Source organism: Alnus glutinosa, chromosome 10 (genome assembly GCF_958979055.1).
Source record: "Alnus glutinosa chromosome 10, dhAlnGlut1.1, whole genome shotgun sequence".
NCBI classification, from domain to species: Eukaryota; Viridiplantae; Streptophyta; class Magnoliopsida; order Fagales; family Betulaceae; genus Alnus; species Alnus glutinosa.
This window is the reverse complement of record NC_084895.1, coordinates 28,898,871-28,919,546: the sequence shown is the minus strand read 5'-3', so window position 1 is coordinate 28,919,546 and position 20,676 is coordinate 28,898,871. Positions and strand designations below refer to the sequence as shown.

The following is a 20,676-nucleotide window of genomic DNA, read 5'->3' as shown; positions in this document are numbered from 1 at the left end:
TAAGAGATATGATCTACACACTACTCTTCCACAACACTTTCACAACACGCCTACGTGGCATTCATATTTTATTGTTTTTTTTTGTACTTTCGTTCACGCTCTGCTAGAAATCATCTATACACTGAAAATCCTCAAATTTCAAATTTCCCACGAAGACATCTCTCTCTCTCTGAAACCCCTCTCTCTCTCTCTCTGAAATCTCTCTGCCCGTGAAGATCTGATTTTTCTCCGTGGAGCGTCGTCCGTCGTCCGCCTCCGGTCAATGACGTCGCCGGCTCTCTCCCTCTCTCCGGCATATATCTGCTCTCCGGTCAGTGACGTCGCCGGCTCTCTCCCTCTCCCCGGCATATATCTGCTCTCCGGTCAGTGACGTCGCCGGCTTCGTCGTCCGGCGGTTCCGTCGTCCGTTGTCCGGTGCTTCCGCTCTCTCCCTCTCTCCGTACAGATCTGCTCACCGGTCAGTGACGTCGCCGGCTTCTCTCTTGGCGGTAGGCGTCCTCCGTCGTCCGGCGTCCCCACTCCGGCAGATTTGGCGGCCGGATCTGTCTCCGGCGACGCCCATAAAAAAGGATCTCTCTCTCTTTGGAGCAACCCCCTCCCTCAGTCTCGCCGTGTTCCTGTTGTAAGTCTCATTGTTTTTTTTTTTTTTTTTTTGTGTTATAATATGACATAAAAATAATACCGAGTGCAAGTGAGATATAGATTTTGGTGGATTTGGACTAATTTACTGGCTAGTATATTTGTTTGTTTGTAAAATGGAAGGAAGAAAGGCCTTTGCTCGACATCATTTGAGCAATGACGGCAGAAATTTTGTCTTCAACAACATCATTACCTTCCCTATGATGAATATTGAAAATTCTCATTCCCAATCCCTTAGCACTTGTTGACTGAGATGCCATATTTTGAAAGTGTTTGGCCCATGTTGAATAATGATAATAATGATAATGCACTCATTCTCTTGCATCAAAACATGTTCATGTAATCACGTTGGGTTAAGTACCTTTTTATTTTTGGGGATCCATTTGGCTCAGGTGTTGTAAAAAATTTACAGAATTTTTTTTTTTTGTTTTTTAAAAGGTTTGGATTTAATTTTTGGGTTAAGTACCTTTTTATTTTTGGCCCCAAGAAATTGCAGCAACAATGATCATGTGATTTGCTGCCATTTTGTGGTCATTACATTACAATTGAAAGAATTCTACTAAGCTTCAAAAAAAAAAAAAAAACCAAAAATCATCAATATTATTTTACAATTGAAAGAATTCTACTAAGCTTCAAAAAAAAAAAAAAAAACCAAAAATCATCAAAAAAACGAAACATTAGTTGTAAAAATGTTTATCATTTTCTGGTTTTTCAAAATTTTAGCAAACTAATTTTCATTTCTGGACCTCAGAATACTTTTTTCAAGCTTATCCTCTCAAATTTTATATTTTTCAAAACTCAAAACACTTATAAAATATCTACTTTGGAAGTATTTGCATTTGGTCGTACGTCGAAATTAAATGCCCTGTTGTCCTTTGCATTGATTTTTCTAACCATACGATGGACAAGCCAACTTCAATTTGTTGTGGATGGGATCACCATGAGTTAGGATTAGAAGTGGTGTTAAATTAGCATGCCATTACAAAAATTTGACTATAATTTTCTTCCACCTTGAATCCCTCATCTCTAATAAATTTGACTATAATTTTCTTCATGTCTAGTCTTATTTTTTCTACAATTCTCTAATGTGTAATAGAATTTTATTATTATTAACAAATTCTTACATTTTTCCATTCAATTAACTTGTAGTGCTTTTTAATATAGCATTTTCCAAAATGGACTCTTCAAGTTCACGATTGGATACCGAGGGTCAAATTGACGGTGCTTTAACCCAACAAGACGACCATCAAAATGGTTAGATTTTTGACTTTTTTTGTTTTCATTTCTTTATTATTATTCTAGGCTTTTTTTATAAATACACTTGGTATTCTCTTTTGGATAGATGTGGATGACAAAGTTGAAGAACCGAAGGATTTAACGACGTTTATTTCAGATGAAGAGTTGAGTGATAAGGATGATGAGAAAGTTGAAGAACCAAAGGATTTAATGACTTTTAGTTCAGATGAAGAGTTGAGTGATAAGGAAGAAAATGTGGTCTTACCTGTGGTGTTAAAGGATGATGAGAAAATTGAAGAACCGAAGTCATTAATGACTTTCAGTTCAATAGAAGAAGTTTGCTCTTATTATAGGAGGTATGCTAAGCAAGCTGGGTTTGGTGTAGCTCATAGAACTTCGAGAAAAACGAATGGCAGAAAAAGTTACGTAGTGCTTATATGTACTCGTGGAGGTGACGAGCGAGGTACAAATGATGTTGCGAAGCCAATTCCAACAACTAATAGAACAAGGTGTGGTGCTAGGATTTGTGCGAAATTATGTGGTGATGGAACGTGGTTTTTGAGTAAAGTTGAGTTGACGCATAATCATTCGTTAAGTCTGGGTAAAGCAAGATTTTTTAGAAGCAATAGGAAAATTAATGATGCTGCAAAAAGAAGACTTGAGCTAAATGATAGAGCAGGAATACGTCTGAGTAAGAATTTCAATTCGTTAGTCGTTGAAAGTGGGGGGTTTGAGAGTCTTTCTTTTGGAGAGAGAGATTGTCGGAATTATATTAATAAGGCAAAAGAACTCCGTCTTGGTAAAGGGGGTGCCCAAGCACTTTGTGATTACTTCAGAAGAATGCAAAAGCAAAATAGTGGCTTCTACTTTATGATAGATATGGATGATGATTGTAGGTTACGAAATGTTTTTTGGGCGGATGCACGGAGTAGGGCAGCATACGATTACTTTGGAGATGTTATTACGTTTGACACAACGTATTTGACCAATAGCTATGACATGCCATTTGCTCCTTTTGTAGGAGTGAATCATCATGGTCAATCTATACTTTTGGGGGCAGGACTAATTTCAAGCGAGGATACAGACACATTTGTGTGGTTGTTTAAATGTTGGTTGGAGTGCATGAATGGCCAAGCCCCTAAAGCAATTATAACAGACCAGGATAGAGCTATGAAAAATGCAATTGCTATTGTTTTTCCTGAAAGTCGACATAGATATTGTATGTGGCACATTATGAAAAAATTCCCTGAAAAGTTTGGATCACATGCTAATTTTGATGGCATTAAGAGTGCCATAAATAAATGTTTGTATGACTCTCAAACATGTGAAGAATATGAGGAAAACTGGAAAGATCTACTGGAGAAGTATAACCTTCATGATAATGCATGGTTGAATGGGTTATATAAGGATAAGACATTTTGGGTGCCGGCATACATGAAAGATACGTTTTGGGCGGGAATGAACACTACACAGCGAAGTGAAAGTATGAACGCATTTTTTGATGGTTACGTGCACTCACGAACCACATTAAAAGAATTTGTTGATGAATATGATAATGCTTTGAGGAGAATGGTCGAGAGTGAGGCACGTGCTGATTTTGATTCTTTCAATCGCACAATCTCATGTATAAGCGCCTTGCCGTTAGAGAAACAGTTTCAAGTTGTCTACACAAATGCGAAGTTCAAAGAAGTACATGAGCAGTTTGTGAAAATGATGTCCTGTAATAACTCTCATCTCAAAAGTGAAGGTGCAATTTCCACGTTTGAAGTTATTGAATATGTTGTCGTTGGAGACCACTTAATAGAAAAAATATTTCTTGTTTACTTCAATGAAGATGAATTGGAAGTGAAGTGCACATGTGCATTGTTTGAAGTAAGAGGCATCTTATGTAAGCATTCACTTTCCGTGTTACGGACAAAGAAAGTGACAACTTTGCCACAAAGATATGTTCTTGATAGATGGAGGAAGGATATTAAGCGAGAGTACTCGAAGGTTAAGAGTAGTTATGATGCCATTGGTGATAATCCACATGCCCAAATATATGACAAGGTGAGAAACAATTTTGAGGAATTACTGTCGCTCGCATCAGAAAACACTGAGGAACGTTGCATGGAACTAATGAAAAGAATTGATCAAATGAAGGAGTTGTGGCGTTGCGAAAATCAAGCTTCTGGCATTCCAGCTACTGTTAGTTGTCAAAAGGTGCTTAGTCCTCATAAGGTTACTTGTAAAGGGAGGCCAAGAACAAAGAGAAAGGTGTCTGTTATAGAAACAGTGGTAAAGAAATCTAATGTATCAAGCAAGCCACCAAGAGACAACAATGCTAAAACGAAGAGACGAAAAAATCAAGTTAGTGATTTCTTTATTTTTTTAAATATTTATGTCCACATTTTACTTGCTTAAAAACATGTGTGCTTTCCCACATTGCATAAATCATTCTTAATTGTAGGCCTCGAAATCAACGGAAAATCAAGGCAATACTAGTCAATCTCCGTTGCCTTCTGTACCTTCTGCAACTCAATCTCCGTTGCCTTCTGTACCTTCTGCAACTCACGATCATAGTACTCAGGTGATTATCCAATATCTCTTTATTTATTAGTTGATTTTTGATAATTATTTGATATTTCACGAGGATATTTAATGTTTGTTTTTGCAGGATTCCGTCGCTTCGTCATCGACAGTTGCTCACACCTTCAGTGGTCACCATCATTCTATTCTTTCTCAGGTATAATTTGTGTTTTTTAAAGTCATTGTTTCTCGATTGGAATTTATATGCGTACAATAAGAGAAACGAATCATGCGTGCATTCATTAGGTGAATTTGTCGATTGACCCCATAAATCTGTTGTCCACAATGATAAGCCAACACAAATACCAAGAGGCTTTAACTACAGCCTTACAAATGCGTGATGTGTCAATTGTGAATTGGATTTGCTCCCAGGTAAATCACTTGATAGTATTGTGTTATTAAAATGCATCCATTTTAGATTTTAGATGTCTGAATATTAAAGTTGATTTTCAGGTGTTGACTATGGATCCTCTCCCTTTGAGTCAAGAAGTATTGGTTCAATTGTTGTGGTTTTTACCATATTGTATCAATACCAACCCAGCCGTAATAGTTGCTTGGATGACACACGTTTTTAATTCCATAATCCCAACTGATCCGGCAATTGAAATGCATGTGCGGCCCATCTTCAATCAAGTGTATGCCGCACTCAACCATATAAGTGTCCTGCCCACAATTACTGATGCTGTGCGGTCAACTATACGTCTTCTGATGAATGGTTTACTTCCACCTTGAGACAAAAATGATAGTTAATGGTATTTGATTTATTATTTTAGTTATCGTTATGTTTTCTTCATAACAATATAATGGTCTTGTTTTATAATATGTATGTGTTTTCTTGCAGAGCTGAAATGAATATTTTGTGTGGGAGTTGTAATGGATGGAGCTAGCTTTCAGATGGACTCCTGGATGTAATGGAGTTGTAATGAAGATTGACTCCATTATTTTATTTTATTTTACTTTTTTTGTTGTTCTTATAAGATGTTCATATATGTTGTGTACTAGCTAAAGAGGTTGAGGTGAATTTTGGATGGTGTATGTTATTCTATAAATACATGTATATGTAGTTTTATGTATATTATGTTAGTGATTCCCTAAATACGGTTTTGTTATAATTAAGCCTGGTGCAATGTATAATTAAGCGGGTGGTGACTAGTTGGTAGATTCGGTTTTGGTAAACAAGGTTGATTTAGGAGTTGTTGTCTGGGTCTGTGCTGTGATGTAATACTAGATGATATTGAGATTAGAGTTTCTGCTGTGGAAATTTTAGGGACAATTTAAGATTCAAAGTTATGTTATTGGATTTTTTAAAGAGAGTTATATGTCGGTTATATGGTGTAATTTTGCAATAGGATTATGTATCGCAACTGCATTTTTGGTCATCATTGTAAGAGTATATGCAGCAAGGAAGTTAAAGTACAGCCGTCCTGGCTCTGTAGCTGATCTTGTCAGACGTGGCCAGCTAAGATCTGATAGAAGAGGCATGTATGAACCTAATCCTTAATCCCTTCCCTGTTTTCCATGGATAAATTTGTTCTCGAGCTTTGAACTGTAAAAGCTTTCCGCATGATGTAATTGGAGGGTGTTTTTACCATATGATCTGGTTGCCTGTAGTTTTCTATATTAACCATTGTTTAATTCACTTCCCAAGTTTTCAGTTATGACATTATCTTTGCACCAATAGTGATGTGCTTTGTCTTGCGAATTTCATGCAGCTCAATGCCTCTCAAGTATGAAGATCCATTCAATAATCCATTGGTGAAAGTTGGGAAAAGCAATTCAACCATCGAAATGTGTGGAAAGGTTTATCGCTTAGCCCCAGTCACTCTGATTCTTGTATGGTAAAAAATAAGGATAATCTTGGAGTACTTGATTATTTTGCTTGTGGCATCCTTTGCATTACAGGTTCAATGTACAACAAATTATATCCCAATAATACTCTACAGCATAGCTGAAGTGGTTCCCATACCAGGAGCACCTAGCCAAGAATTTATTGATGAGGTAATTATGACTTTCCTCCCATACAGCTAAACTTGATCATATAAGTTGCACCAAAAACAGAAAACAGAGGAAGCAACAGAAATAGTTAATTAAGATTTACAGGATTTCAACTCTGTTTCCTAAAAAAAGAAGAAAAAAATAAGATGCAGCTAGAAAGAAATAAAAAGAAAAAATAGTGGTGAAAGGTGGAAGTCGATAAAATGAGTTCCTAAACTGGCTGCAGAGTAATTTTCTTTCGTCTCTGAAGTCTCCCCCTGATAATATTCGAGTTTCATTTTAGATAGGATCATAATACTAGCTTGACAAGCCTCCAGGATTGACTAAGGAATATGAATATTTGTAGCCAACAGTGTTTTGCTTTTTCTGTTTTTTGTTTTTGTTTCCCATATTATTTGATCTTGCATTACCATGAAAAATCATGGTATGGGTTACCTTTCTTTTTTCGATTTCTCTTCCAGATTCCTTTGGTTGCTTCAAAATCTGGTAATGAAATATGTACAACTGAGTCAACTTTTAGTATTATTTTTTGTGGTTGATCTAACAGGACTGACTTTTAATTATCAGGTACTCTACCTTTCACCTATTCGGCAAATCTTGTGATTCTATTGGGCTACTGCCAGGAAAATAATCAACAGTTTCTCATATATGATTGACAATATGAATATATACCTAAAGGAAGCGTCTCCAGTCACTTGTATGGTAACTCTCTATCCAGTCAACATGTTTGTTTTTATTTAGCTCAGTGAACTAGAGTATATTGGTGAAGGAAATATCTCAACTGATTCTTTCTCCATACAAAGTTTCATCCACTACTTCATCCATCTTACCTTTAATTTTTCAAGCAAAATCATGGTAGATACAATACTCAATCACTTACCAAAAAATAAAAATAAAAAAATAGATACAACACTCGATCATTATAAAGTTTCTTCTGCATTTTGTTCTCGGCTTATTATATACTTAGACCTTGCATCTCTGATATTTAATTCTGATGCATGTTGAAAATGTGATTTTGTGTTTGCAGGAACGGGCCAACATTCACGTGAAAAGTTAGAATTCAAGCATAGAGTTCCAATAGCTCTAGGGGCAGCTAAAGGTGATCCTCTGCAAAATCAGTGAGCATTTGTGGCTTTCCTGGTATCCGTTTTTCTTTTCTTTTTATAAAATATCCAAATAACAGAGCCCGTTTAATAATCAAACTGGTGATTCTATGCCCCCAAAATCAGATGGTGCCTCAATTTCATTTGAAAGCAAGTCATCCTCGGAAGAAACACATAAACTTTGAGTTACATCTGGCTTCTGGGAATGCCACTGTCATTTATCAAATAGAGTTGCTGTGCAGTGATCACTGGATTTCCGAGTTTTACCAGACATGTCCAGATAATTATGAATTGACTTCGAAATTTTTGTAACTTTTTAACTTAGTCCGCCCCTGATATCCAAAGTTAAAAGGCTAAGTCTGTTCTGTAAATAGAATGATACTACTTCATATTTCAGTTTATTGTATGTAGATTGCGATGTAGTCAGAGCCTTACCTGCTGGCTGCACCATTTTCGTTTCACTTCTTGTTGTACCAGCAGGCAGCTGCAACTTCTGGTTTAAAGTCATAACATGGTGTTTAATTATGTGTTGAAAGTCAACAAAATCATGCTGTTCTTCAAGGTTTACCAATCTTACGTTTATTAGGATTTACAAATGTGCACCAATCATGGACCACATATCTCCATTCGGATTCATTAATATGAAAGCAATAGAAAGCTGTGTACCATCAGATGCTTAAGAGATAAAGAGCAGCACATTCATGAGACACAGGATCAAGGAAGCTCTCGAAAAATGGTAAAAAAAAAAAAAAAAAAAAAGGAAAAGAAATGTGCATCAGTGAACTCAACCTATCAGAATGGACAGTCATTGATGTCTGCAGAGATCAATAAATTCAAGACAAGGACTCAAGTTACATAAAACAGGACTTTCTTCTAAGGAAGAATAGGAAGGAGAAATTACAGGGATTACATAAAACAAGCTTAGATCAATGAAAAACCAGCTTTAATTTGTCATGACAATGAAGCATGCAATCACTGCTTTTTTCGTTAAAGTATCAATACCCATCTACAAACACTGATTTTACAGATCAACTTCCGTCATAACTAAAATTCAGAATTACTATTGTTCAACTGGATAGAACATAAAATATTTGACAATGATCATTTTCAACCTTCTTGTATCCGTCTTTTCATTCTAACATCAAGTAGCTAACTTTAGAACCACTATAACCACTGAAATAAATTACAAGGCCCAAAATGACTACGACTACTGCTACCCAAAACATCTTTCTATTACTTTGACGCAGACCCAACTCCAACCGAAGTCTAGCATATTGTTCATTGTATTTTGTTTCCATCAGCTTCTCAAGTCTGTCAATATTGGCCATTGTCATCTTCTCAACTTTCTCAATATCGGCCCGTCTCCCTTCCTCCATGTCTCTCATATGTTCCTCCAATCTCTTCTCATAAGAAGTCATGTCGTTATCAGCCCACCTAAAAAAATCACAATCCCCAGCTTCCTGTGTGAAAACGAATAAATGTCATAAACCATTAACAAAAGAATAAGTCACAATTAATTCATTTTAAAATTACCTTATACTTTATACAGCCATACCACTTTCGTCCGGGGTTGTCACTAGTCCATGAGTACCTTAGACGTGCACGCACTCCACAGTAACATAACGGAGGGGGTCTTGGTGCATCACTATTTACCGACATTTTTTCGAGCCTACACATATGAATATTATTTAAAATCTAAAACTAAATCAGAACCAAGCATATATATCAACATCATCCAACAATCGAAACCAGCAAAATCACTAACACTATGCAACAACAAACGAAAGACCGAATTTTTTTCCTCTCAAACCGAATTAGAGACCACCAACAAATTCAAACAATATGATTCAATAATTTAGTTTTAACTTTAAATAATCCAAATGCATATATATATTTTAATGGAGACTAATTAGGGTCGAAGCTAGGGCCGGCATGATTCCCAGAGATTTTTTTTTTTTTTTTTTTTTAAAAAAAGGACCAATTTGTTGTCATTATTCCAATGGTCTCCCCCTAAAGAATCCAGCCCACATAACATAGAGAAAATTGTGCCTAATTTCATGTAACAAAATTGTGCCTAGTTCCATGTACATGAGTTTACTTACCTTGGTCGTACAATACCCCAACAAATTCCTCTCTACATAATAGCGCTCCTAGCAACAGAACAGAGTTGATGATCCTTGGAAATTAAATGGTACTGTTTGGCATGAGAGAAAATGTATATCAAGAGAAGATAAAAATGGTCAGTGGAGCATTTTATCAAGCACCTTGTGTGCACTGGAAAAACAACCCAAAAATCAATCTAATCAAGTGCAAAAGAAATCATTCAAATTTCAATATAAAATAAATTGTCATAATGGATTCATAGAATCAATCTAATCTTTTTCATTGGCTTTTCACTAATCTTTTTTTTTTTTTGAACCTTAGCAGAATTCTTTCAATTGTAAAATAATATTGATGATTTTTGGTTTTTTTTTTTTTTTTTGAAGCTTAGTAGAATTCTTTCAATTGTAATGTAATGACCACAAAATGGCAGCAAATCACATGATCATTGTTGCTACAATTTCTTGGGGCCAAAAATAAAAAGGTACTTAACCCAAAAATTAAATCCAAACCTTTTAAAAAACAAAAAAAAAAATTCTGTAAATTTTTTACAACACCTGACCCAAATGGATCCCCAAAAATAAAAAGGTACTTAACCCAACGTGATTACATGAACATGTTTTGATGCAAGAGAATGAGTGCATTATCATTATTATCATTATTCAACATGGGCCAAACACTTTCAAAATATGGCATCTCAGTCAACAAGTGCTAAGGGATTGGGAATGAGAATTTTCAATATTCATCATAGGGAAGGCAATGATGTTGTTGAAGACAAAATTTCTGCCGTCATTGCTCAAATGATGTCGAGCAAAGGCCTTTCTTCCTTCCATTTTACAAACAAACAAATATACTAGCCAGTAAATTAGTCCAAATCCACCAAAATCTATATCTCACTTGCACTCGGTATTATTTTTATGTCATATTATAACACAAAAAAAAAAAAAAAAAACAATGAGACTTACAACAGGAACACGGCGAGACAGAGGGAGGGGGTTGCTCCAAAGGGAGAGAGATCCTTTTTTATGGGCGTCGCCGGAGACAGATCCGGCCGCCAAATCTGCCGGAGTGGGGACGCCGGACGACGGAGGACGCCTACCGCCAAGAGAGAAGCCGGCGACGTCACTGACCGGTGAGCAGATCCGGAGAGAGGGAGAGAGCGGAAGCACCGGACAACGGACGACGGAGAAGGGCACCGGACGACGGAACCGCCGGACGACGAAGCCGGCGACGTCACTGACCGGAGAGCAGATATATGCCGGGGAGAGGGAGAGAGCCGGCGACGTCACTGACCGGAGAGCAGATATATGCCGGAGAGAGGGAGAGAGCCGACGACGTCACTGACCGGAGGCGGACGACGGACGACGCTCCACGGAGAAAAATCAGATCTTTATGGGCAGAGAGATTTCAGAGAGAGAGAGAGAGGGGTTTCAGAGAGAGAGAGATGTCTTCGTGGGAAATTTGAAATTTGAGGATTTTCAGTGTATAGATGATTTCTAGCAGAGCGTGAACGAAAGTACAAAAAAAACAATAAAATATGAATGCCACGTAGGCGTGTTGTGAAAGTGTTGTGAAGAGTAGTGTGTAGATCATATCTCGAAAATTAATGATGTTAAGTCGCTGAAAATGACAGACTCTGGCCCTACTTAAGCTTTATGGATGAGTATGGCGTAGATTACAATGATCTTTTATTTATTTAATCCCTGATTTTTTTTTTTTTTATTGGACTGGTGTAAATATATCCCCGATAAAGATGATTTAATGTTGTTATAGTTAATAATGGAAATGAAGTTATATTATTTAATACAGCGACATTAAATTTTAATTATACAATAATTTATTTCAATTTCATTTAAAATGATCATATTCCTTCTATGAAGAACGAGACGTAGATTACAATGGTCTTTTATTTATTTAATCCCTGATTTTTTTTTATTGGACTAGTGTAAAGAAATCCCGATAATTAACTCAAATGCTATTTTCGATGTTTTTTTTTGTCAAAAAATAATTCGTAAATGAAATTTTTTTATAAATTGCATTAAATCAACTCATTTAATTGTTCTTAATTAAAATTAATGTGTTTGACACAACAATTTCCATTTTGTTTTAATTTCGTTCAAAAATTCACAATACTTGCTTGCTAGAATTATATATCTTGCCTATCAAATATTAATAATAAAAGTAACATCAGGGGGAGTAACATCAACCTAAGGCTACGTACCCTTGGTAGAATAAGATCTCTTTATTTGAAAATCGTTGAGAATGATCTTGTTTTGTTGCATATGACATAATAGCATATAATTTATCACTTTATTTAAAAATAAGGATAATTGCATTATTAAGTTTTGTGGTTGATATAAATTACAAATCATTCATTGTGGTATCAACATGAATTCAAAGATCCATGTAATTAGCTTAATTTATAAATCGATCTCTGGAGTCAGTCACCCCTTTGCTTTTTTTTTTTTTTTTTTTTTTTTTTTAATATTTAATTATTTTTTCAAAAAATAGGTTTTATTTTTTTTTTAATATATTTATATTTTTTTATCAAAATTGACACGTGTCACAATTTTATTGGCTGACGTGACGTACGTTTACTTAGCTTTTAACATAATCTGTCAAAAATTTTAACGGAATTTGACTTTAGGAATCGATTTGTAAATTAAGCTAACCACAATAATCTTTGAATTAATGTCAATGTTGATACCACATAGAGTGATTTGTAATTTATGTTAACTACAATGATCAATAGTGCAATTATCCCTTAAAAATAAGTGATAATATATTGAGTTAAATAGCCTATACACCCATGTGCTTTACGACCTTTATTTTTTGCTCATTCAGTTTTACTTTTGATCAAATTTGGTACATGTGGTATATAAAAAGACGGAAATGGTATATTAAGTAGATTTATCAAATTTACTTTTTATCAAATTTTGTCCAAAACCAACGTCTAGCTATGTCATCCTACAGGTGTCGACGTGCATGTGCGATACCTGTCTCCGTGGTACACTTCAGCGCTGACATGACTATCATTTTTTATTATTATTATTTTAATGGTTTCTTTATATATATATATATATATATATATATATATATATATAAATAAATTATGGGCCACCCCCTTTGGCCCACATAAGGGTGGCTGGCCACCCTATTTTGGCCAAGGGGGTGGCTTTGGCTTGGGGTGGCTCGGTCTGGCGGTGGCCAAACCACACCCGAACCACCCCTAAGGGCCAAAGTGAAAAAAAGAAAAGAAAAAAAAAAGGGTTTTGGCCCTTGGGGGTGGCCTAACCACCCCCATGGCCGAGTCATGTGGCCCTCAGCCATCTCTAGAATTTTATTTTATATTTTTTTAAAAAAAACCTTAAAATTAAAAACCACATTTTTTTTTTTAATATATAACCATGTGGTTTTATACATTTCATGATGTGCCCCATGTGGTTTTAATAAGTACTAGAAATGATAAGAATTTAGCAACTTTTTGGTCCTCCAAAATCTGATTTACTAATATACCATGTAAAACGCAATTTAACAAGTAATTATGTTTGGGCGAGAATAAATTTGCTGATATAGCAGTTTTTTTTGTTAAATGAAACAAAATCACAACACCCAAGGAGTTTGGAATATTGGAAGATGAAGAGATCAAAATTTAATTGCTTTTTGGTCCTCTAAAATCTGATTTACTAATGTACCACGCCAAACGCAATTTAACTAAAGTTTATGTTCGGGCGTGAATAAATTTGCTGGTATAACTGTTTTTATCGTTAAATTAAACAAAATCACAACGCCCAAAGTGCTTGAAATATTGGAAGTCGAAGAGATAAGAATTTAATTGCATTTTAATTCTCGAAAATCTGATTCACTAATGTACCACGCAAAATGCAATTGAACGTAAGTTTGTGTTAGGGCGTAAATAAATTGGCTGATATAACAGTTTTTTTTGTCAAACGAAACAAAATCACAACGCCCAAAGAGTTTGGAATATAGGAAGATGAAGAGATTATAATTTAACAACTTTTTTATGCTCAAAAATCTGATTCACAAATGTATCACGCAAAACGTAATTTAACTTGAGTTTGTGTTCGGACGTAAATAAATTTGCCGATATAGCAATTTTTTTCGTCAAACGAAACAAAACGACAACGCCCTAATAGTTTGCAATATTGGAAGACGGAGAGAACAGAATTTAACTGCCATTTGGTCCTCCAAAATCTGATTTACTAATGTACCATATAAAACACAATTTAATTTGAGTTTGTGTTCCGGCGTAAATAAATTTGTTGATGTAGCTCTTTTTTTTCTTTTTTTTTTTTAATTAAACGAAACAAATTGGCAATGCCCTAATAGTTTGTAATGTTGGAAGACGGAGAGATCAGAATTTAGCTGCTTTTTGGTCCTCAAAAATCTGATTTACTAGTGTACTACGCAAAACGAAATTTAAAATGTGTTTATGTTCGGGCGTAAATAAATATGCTGATATAGCCGTTTTTTTTTTTGTCAAATGAAACAAAATCACAACGCCCAAAGAGTTTGGGATTTTGGAAGATGAAGAGATTAGAATTTAACAGCTTTTTGGTCCTCCAAAATTTGATTCACTAATGTACCACGCAAAACACAATTAAACGTGAGTTTGTATTCATGCGTAAATAAATATGCTGATATAATAGTTTTTTTCGTCAAACGAAACAAAATCACAACCCCCAATGAGTTTGGAATATTGGAAGACGAAGAGATAAGAATTTAACTGTATTTTAGACCTCCAAAATCTTATTTACTAATGTAGCAGGCAAAACGCAATTGAACGTATGTTTGTGTTCGGGCGTAAATAAATTTGTTGATAGAGCAGTTTTTTTTGTCAGACGAAACAAAATCACAACGCCCAAAGAATTTGGAATATTTGAAGATGAAGAGATTAGAATTTAACAGCTTTTGGGTCCTCGAAAATCTAATTCACTAATGTACCATGCAAAACACAATTAAACGTGAGTTTGTATTCGGGCGTAAATAAATATACTGATATAGCAGTTTTTTTCGTCAAACGAACCAAACTCAAAACGACCTAAGAGTTTGCAATATTGGAAGACAAAGAGATCAGAATTTAACTACTTTTTGGTTCTCCAAAATTTGATTCACAAATATACCACGCAAAACTCAATTTAACCTGAGTTTGTGTTCGGGCGTCAATAAACTTGCAGATGTAGCAGTTTTTTTGGTCTAACGAAACAAAATGACAACGCCCTAATAGTTTGCAATATTGGAAGACAGAGAGAACATAATTTAACTGCATTTTGGTCCTCCAAAATCTGAATTACTAATGTACCACGCAAAACACAATTTAACCTGAGTTTTTGTTCGGGCGTCAATAAACTTGCAGATATAGCAGTTTTTTTGGTCTAACGAAACAAAATGACAACGCCCTAATAGTTTGCAATATTGGAAGACGGAGAGAACATAATTTAACTGCATTTTGGTCCTCCGAAATCTGAATTACTAATGTACCACGCAAAACACAATTTAACATGAGTTTGTGTTCCGGCGTAAATAAATTTCCTGACATAGCTGATTTTTTAGTTAAATGAAACAAATCCCCAATGCCCTAATAGTTTGTAATATTGGATGACAGAGAGATCAGAATATAGCTGCTTTTTGGTCCTCCAAAATCTGATTTACTAATGTACCACGCAAAACGCAATTTAACAAGAGTTGATGCTTGGGCGTGAAAAATTCTGCAAATATAGCTGTTTTTTTTCATTAAACGAATCAAAATCACAACGCCCAAGGAATTTGGAATATTGGAAGATGAAGAGATCAAAATTTAACAGCTTTTTGGTCCTTCGAAATCTGTTTACTAATGTACCACGCAAAACGCAATTGAACGTGCGTTTGTGTTCTGGTGTGAATAAATTAGCTAATATAGCAGTTTTTTTCGTCAAACAAAACAAAATCACAACTCCCTAATATTTTTCAAAATTGGAAGATAGAGAGATCAGAATTTAACTGCTTTTTGGTCCTCCAAAATCTTATTCACTAATGTACCATACAAAATGCAATTTAACAAGAGTTTACGTTCGGGCGTAAATAAATTTGCTGATATAACAGTTTTTTCGTCAAATGAAACAAAACCACAACCCCCTAGAAATTTGTAATATTGGAAGACGGAGAGATCAGAATTTAGCTGTTTTTTGGTCCTCCAAAATCTTATTTAGTAATGTACCACACAAAACGCAATTGAACCTGAGTTTGTATTCGGGCGTAAACAAATTTGCTGAAATAGCTGCTTTTTTTGTCAAACGAAACAAAATCATAACGCCCAAAGAGTTTGAAATTTTGGAAGATTAAGAGATTATAATTTTATTGCTTTTGGTCCTCCAAAATCCGATTCACTAATGTACCACACAAAACACAATTAAACGTGAGTTTGTATTCGGGTGAAAATAAATATGCTGATATAGCAGTTTTGTTCGTCAAACGAAACAAAATCAAAACGCCCTAACAGTTTGCAATATTGGAAGACAGAGAGATCAGAATTTAACTACTTTTTTATTCTTCAAAATCTTATTCACAAATGTAACACACAAAATGCAATTTAACTTGAGTTTGTGTTTTGGTGTAAAAATATTTGTCGATATTGCAATTTTTTTTCGACAAACGAAACAAAATGAAAACGCCCCAATAGTTTGCAATATTGGAAGACAGAGAGAACAGAATTTAACTACATTTTGGCCCTCCAAAATTTGATTTACAAATGTACCACACAAAACACAATTTAACATGAGTTTGTGTTCCGGCGTAAATAAATTTCCTGATATAGCTGATTTTTTAGTTAAACGAAACAAATCCCCAATGCCCTTATAGTTTGTAATATTGGAAGACGGAGAGATCATAATTTAGCAGCTTTTTGGTCCTCCAAAATCTGATTTACTAATTTACCACGCAAAACGCAATTTAACAAGAGTTGATGCTCGGGCGTTAAAAATTTGCAAATATAGCTGTTTTTTTTCATTAAACGATTCAAAATCACAACGCCCAAGGAATTTGGAATTTGGGAAGATGAATAGATCAGAATTTAACTGCTTTTTGGTCCTCCGAAATCTATTCACTAATGTACCACGCAAAACGCAATTGAACGTGCGTTTGTGTTCGGGTGTGAATAAATTAGCTAATTTAGTAGTTTTTTTTCGTCAAACAAAACTAAATCACAACTCCCTAATATTTTTCAATATTGGAAGACGGAGAGATCAGAATTTAACTGCTTTTTGGTCTTCCAAAACTTATTTACTAATGTACTACACAAAACGCAATTTAACAAGAGTTTACGTTCGGGCGTGAATAAATTTGCTGATATAACAGTTTTTTTCATTGAACGAAACAAAACCACAACCCCCTAATAGTTTGTAATATTGGAAGATGGAGAGATCGGAATTGAGGTACTTTTTGGTCCTCCAAAATCTTATTTAGTAATGTACCACGCAAAACGGAATTGAACGTGAATTTGTATTTGGACGTAAATAAATTTGCTGATATAGCTGCTTTTTTTGTGAAACGAAACAAAATCACAATGCCCAAAGAGTTTAAAATTTTGGAAGATTAAGAGATTAGAATTTAACATCTTTTTAGTCCTCCAAAATCTGATTCACTAATTTACCATGCAAAACACAATTAAAGGGGAGTTTGTCTTCGGGCGAAAATAAATATGCTGATATAGCAGTTTTGTTCGTCAAACAAAACAAAATCAAAACGCCCTAACAGTTTGCAATATTGGAAGACAGAGAGATCAGAATTTAACTACTTTTTGATTCTCCAAAATCTTATTCACAAATGTACCACGCAAAACGCAATTTAACTTGAGTTTGTGTTGTGGCGTAAATAAATTTGCCGATATAACAATTTTTTTCGACAAAAGAAACAAAACGACGACGCCCTAATAGTTTATAATATTGGAAGATTGAGAGAACAGAATTTAACTACATTTTGGTCCTCCAAAATCTGATTCACAAATGTACCACGCAAAACACAATTTAACATGAGTTTGTGTTCCGGCGTAAATAAATTTACTGATATAGCTGATTTATTAGTTAAACGAAACAAATCTCCAATGCCCTGATAGTTGTAATATTGAAAGACAGAGAGATCAGAATTTGGCTACTTTCTGGTCCTCCAAAATCTGATTTGCATATGTACCACGCAAAACGCAATTTAAAAAGAATTTATGTTCAAGCGTAAATAAATATGCTGATATAGGTGTTTTTTTCGTCAAATGAAACAAAATCACAACCTCCAATGAGTTTGGAATAATGGAAGACGAAGAGATAAGAATTTAACTGCATTTTAGACCTCCAAAATCTTATTTACTAATGTACCATGCAAAATGCAATTGAACGTAATTTTGTGTTCGGGCGTAAATAAATTTGTTGATATAACAGTTTTTTTTGTCAAACGAAACAAAATCACAACGCCCAAAGAGTTTGGAATATTTGAAGATGAAGAGATTAGAATTTAACAGCTTTTGGGTCCTTGAAAATCTAATTCACTAATGTACCACGCAAAACATAGCTAAACATGAGTTTGTATTCGAGCGCAAATAAATATGCTGATATAGCAGTTTTTTTCGTCAAACGAACAAAAATAAAAACGAACTAAGAGTTTGCAATATTGGAAGACAGAGAGATCAGAATTTAACAACTTTTTTATTCTCCAAAATTTGATTCACAAATGTACCACGCAAAACACGATTTAACTTGAGTTTGTGTTCGGGCGTAAATAAATTTGCAGATATAGCAGTTTTTTTGGTCTAACGAAACATAACCACAACCCCCTAATAGTTTGCAATATTGGAAGACAGAAGAACATAATTTAACTGCCTTTTGGTTCTCCAAAATCTGGTTTACTAATATAACACGCAAAACACAATTTAACATGAGTTTGTGTTCCGGCGTAAATAAATTTGCTGATATAGCTAATTTTTTAGTTAAATGAAACAAATCCCCAATGCCCTAATAGTTTGTAATATTGGAAGACGGAGAGATCAGAATTTAGCAGCTTTTTTGTCCTCCAAAATCTGATTTACTAATGTACGACGCAAAACGTAATTTAACAAGAGTTGATGCTCGGACGTGAAAAAATTTGCAGATATAGCTATTTTTTTTTTCATTAAACGAATCAAAATCACAACCCCCAAGGAGTTTGGAATATTGGAAGATGAAGAGATCAAAATTTAACTTCTTTTTGGTCCTCCGAAATTTGTTCAATAATGTACCACGCAAAACGCAATTGAACGTGCGTTTGTGTTCGGGTGTGAATAAATTAGCTAATATAGGAGTTTTTTTCGTCAACCAAAACAAAATCACAACTCCCTAATAGTTTGCAATATTGGAAGACAAAGAGATCAGAATTTAATTGCTTTTTGGTCTTTCAAAATCTTATTTACTAATGTACCACACAAAACACAATTTAACAAGAGTTTACGGTCTGGCGTGAATAAATTTGCTGATAAAACAGTTTTTTTTGTCAAACGAAACAAAACCACAACCCTTTAATAGTTTGTAATATTGGAAGACGTAGAGATCAGAATTTTGCAGCTTTTTGGTCCTCCAAAATCTTATTTAGCAATGTACCACGCAAGACACAATTGAACGTGAGTTTATATTCGGGCGTAAATAAATTTGCTGATATAGCTGCTTTTTTTGTCAAACGAATCAAAATCACTCCCATAGAGTTTAAAATTTTGGAAGATTAAGAGATTAGAATTTTACAGCTTTTTGGTCCTCCAAAATCTGATTATTTAATGTACTACGCAAAACACAATTAAACGTGAGTTCATATACTGGCGTAAATAAATATGCTGATATAGCAGTTTTTTTCTACAAACGAAACAAAATCAAAACGCCCTAACAGTTTGCAATATTGGAAGACAGAGAGATCAGAATTTAACTACTTTATGATTCTCCAAAATCTTATTCACAAATGTGCCATGCAAAACGCAATTTAACTTGAGTTTGTGTTTTGCCGTAAATAAATTTGCCGATATAGCAATTTTTTTTTCGACAAACGAAACAAAACGACAACGCCCTAATAGTTTGCAATATTGGAAGATTGAGAGAACATAATTTAACTACATTTTGTTCCTCGAAAATCTGATTTACAAGTGTACCACGCAAAACACAATTTAACATGAGTTTGTGTTCCGGCGTAAATAAATTTGCTAATATAGCTAATTTTTTAGCTAAACGAAACAAATCCCCAATGCCCTGATAGTTTGTAATATCGGAAGAAGGAAAGATCAGAATTTAGCTGCTTTCTGGTCCTCCAATATCTGATTTACATATGTACCACGCAAAACGCAATTTAAAAACAGTTTATGTTCGGGCGTAAATAAATATGCTGATATAGCTGTTTTTTTTTGTCAAATGAAACAAAATCACAACCTCCAATGAGTTTGGAATAATGGAAGACGAAGAGATAAGAATTTAACTGCATTTTAGACCTTCAAAATCTTATTTACTAATGTACCATTCAAGACGCAATTGAACGTAAGTTTGTGTTCGGGAGTAAATAAATTTGTTGATGTAGCAGTTTTTTTGTCAAACGAAACAAAATCACAACGCCCAAGGAGTTTGGAATATTTGAAGATGAAGAGATTAGAATTTAACAGCTTTTGGGTCCTCGAAAATCTAATTCACTAATGTACCACGCAAAACACAATTAAATGTGAGTTTGTATTCGGACGTAAAAGAATATGCTGATATAGCAGTTTTTTTCGCCAAACGAACCAAAATCAAAACAACCTAAGAGTTTGCAATGTTGAAAGACAGAGAGATCAGAATTCAACTACTTTTTAATTCTCCAAAATTTGATTCACAAATGTACCACGCAAAACGCAATTTATGATTCACAAATGTACCACACAAAACGCAATTTAATTTGAGTTTGTGTTCGGGGGTACATAAATTTGCCAATATATTAGTTTTTTTTCGTCAAATGAAACAAAAGGACAATGCCTTAATAGTTTCCAATATTGGAAGACGGAGAGAAC

At 34.6% G+C, this 20,676-nt stretch overlaps 3 protein-coding genes across 3 annotated transcripts; 2 read left to right on the top strand and 1 right to left on the bottom strand.

Annotated features, from left to right (window-relative positions):
• Positions 1–1,814: 1,814 nt before the first annotated feature.
• LOC133879304 (protein FAR1-RELATED SEQUENCE 8-like) lies at positions 1,815–5,175 on the top strand. Its single transcript, XM_062317830.1, has 8 exons — positions 1,815–1,893; positions 1,982–2,582; positions 2,772–3,066; positions 3,163–4,224; positions 4,325–4,444; positions 4,532–4,600; positions 4,690–4,815; positions 4,897–5,175. The coding sequence occupies exons 1-8, from the start codon at positions 1,815–1,817 to the stop codon at positions 5,173–5,175; spliced, it is 2,631 nt and encodes an 876-aa protein (XP_062173814.1).
• Positions 5,176–5,761: 586 nt separating this feature from the next.
• LOC133879303 (uncharacterized) lies at positions 5,762–7,560 on the top strand. Its single transcript, XM_062317829.1, has 5 exons — positions 5,762–5,925; positions 6,156–6,243; positions 6,346–6,441; positions 6,900–6,924; positions 7,466–7,560. Exons 1-5 carry the CDS (start codon positions 5,762–5,764, stop codon positions 7,558–7,560), a joined length of 468 nt encoding a protein of 155 aa, XP_062173813.1.
• A 1,101-nt stretch (positions 7,561–8,661) lies between these two features.
• On the bottom strand, positions 8,662–9,740 carry LOC133879487 (uncharacterized protein At4g04775-like). Its single transcript, XM_062318062.1, has 3 exons — positions 9,644–9,740; positions 9,075–9,210; positions 8,662–9,001 (listed from the first exon to the last, which is right to left on the bottom strand). The coding sequence occupies exons 2-3, from the start codon at positions 9,198–9,200 to the stop codon at positions 8,672–8,674; spliced, it is 456 nt and encodes a 151-aa protein (XP_062174046.1). The 5' UTR covers positions 9,201–9,210; positions 9,644–9,740; the 3' UTR covers positions 8,662–8,671.
• Positions 9,741–20,676: the final 10,936 nt, after the last annotated feature.

Coding starts and splice junctions, on each gene's coding strand:
- LOC133879304 (XM_062317830.1), top strand. CDS start 1,815: ATGGACTCTTCAAGTTCACGATTGGATACCGAGGGTCAAATTGACGGT. Junction 2,583..2,771: donor CTGAGTAAGAATTTCAATTC/GTTAGTCGTTGA, acceptor TGATGATTGTAG/GTTACGAAATGTTTTTTGGG. Junction 3,067..3,162: donor TGAAAAATGCAATTGCTATT/GTTTTTCCTGAA, acceptor GATGGCATTAAG/AGTGCCATAAATAAATGTTT.
- LOC133879303 (XM_062317829.1), top strand. CDS start 5,762: ATGTCGGTTATATGGTGTAATTTTGCAATAGGATTATGTATCGCAACT. Junction 6,442..6,899: donor GCCAAGAATTTATTGATGAG/GTAATTATGACT, acceptor TTTCTCTTCCAG/ATTCCTTTGGTTGCTTCAAA. Junction 6,925..7,465: donor TTTGGTTGCTTCAAAATCTG/GTAATGAAATAT, acceptor TTGTGTTTGCAG/GAACGGGCCAACATTCACGT.
- LOC133879487 (XM_062318062.1), bottom strand. CDS start 9,200: ATGTCGGTAAATAGTGATGCACCAAGACCCCCTCCGTTATGTTACTGT. Junction 9,002..9,074: donor ATGGCTGTATAAAGTATAAG/GTAATTTTAAAA, acceptor GTTTTCACACAG/GAAGCTGGGGATTGTGATTT.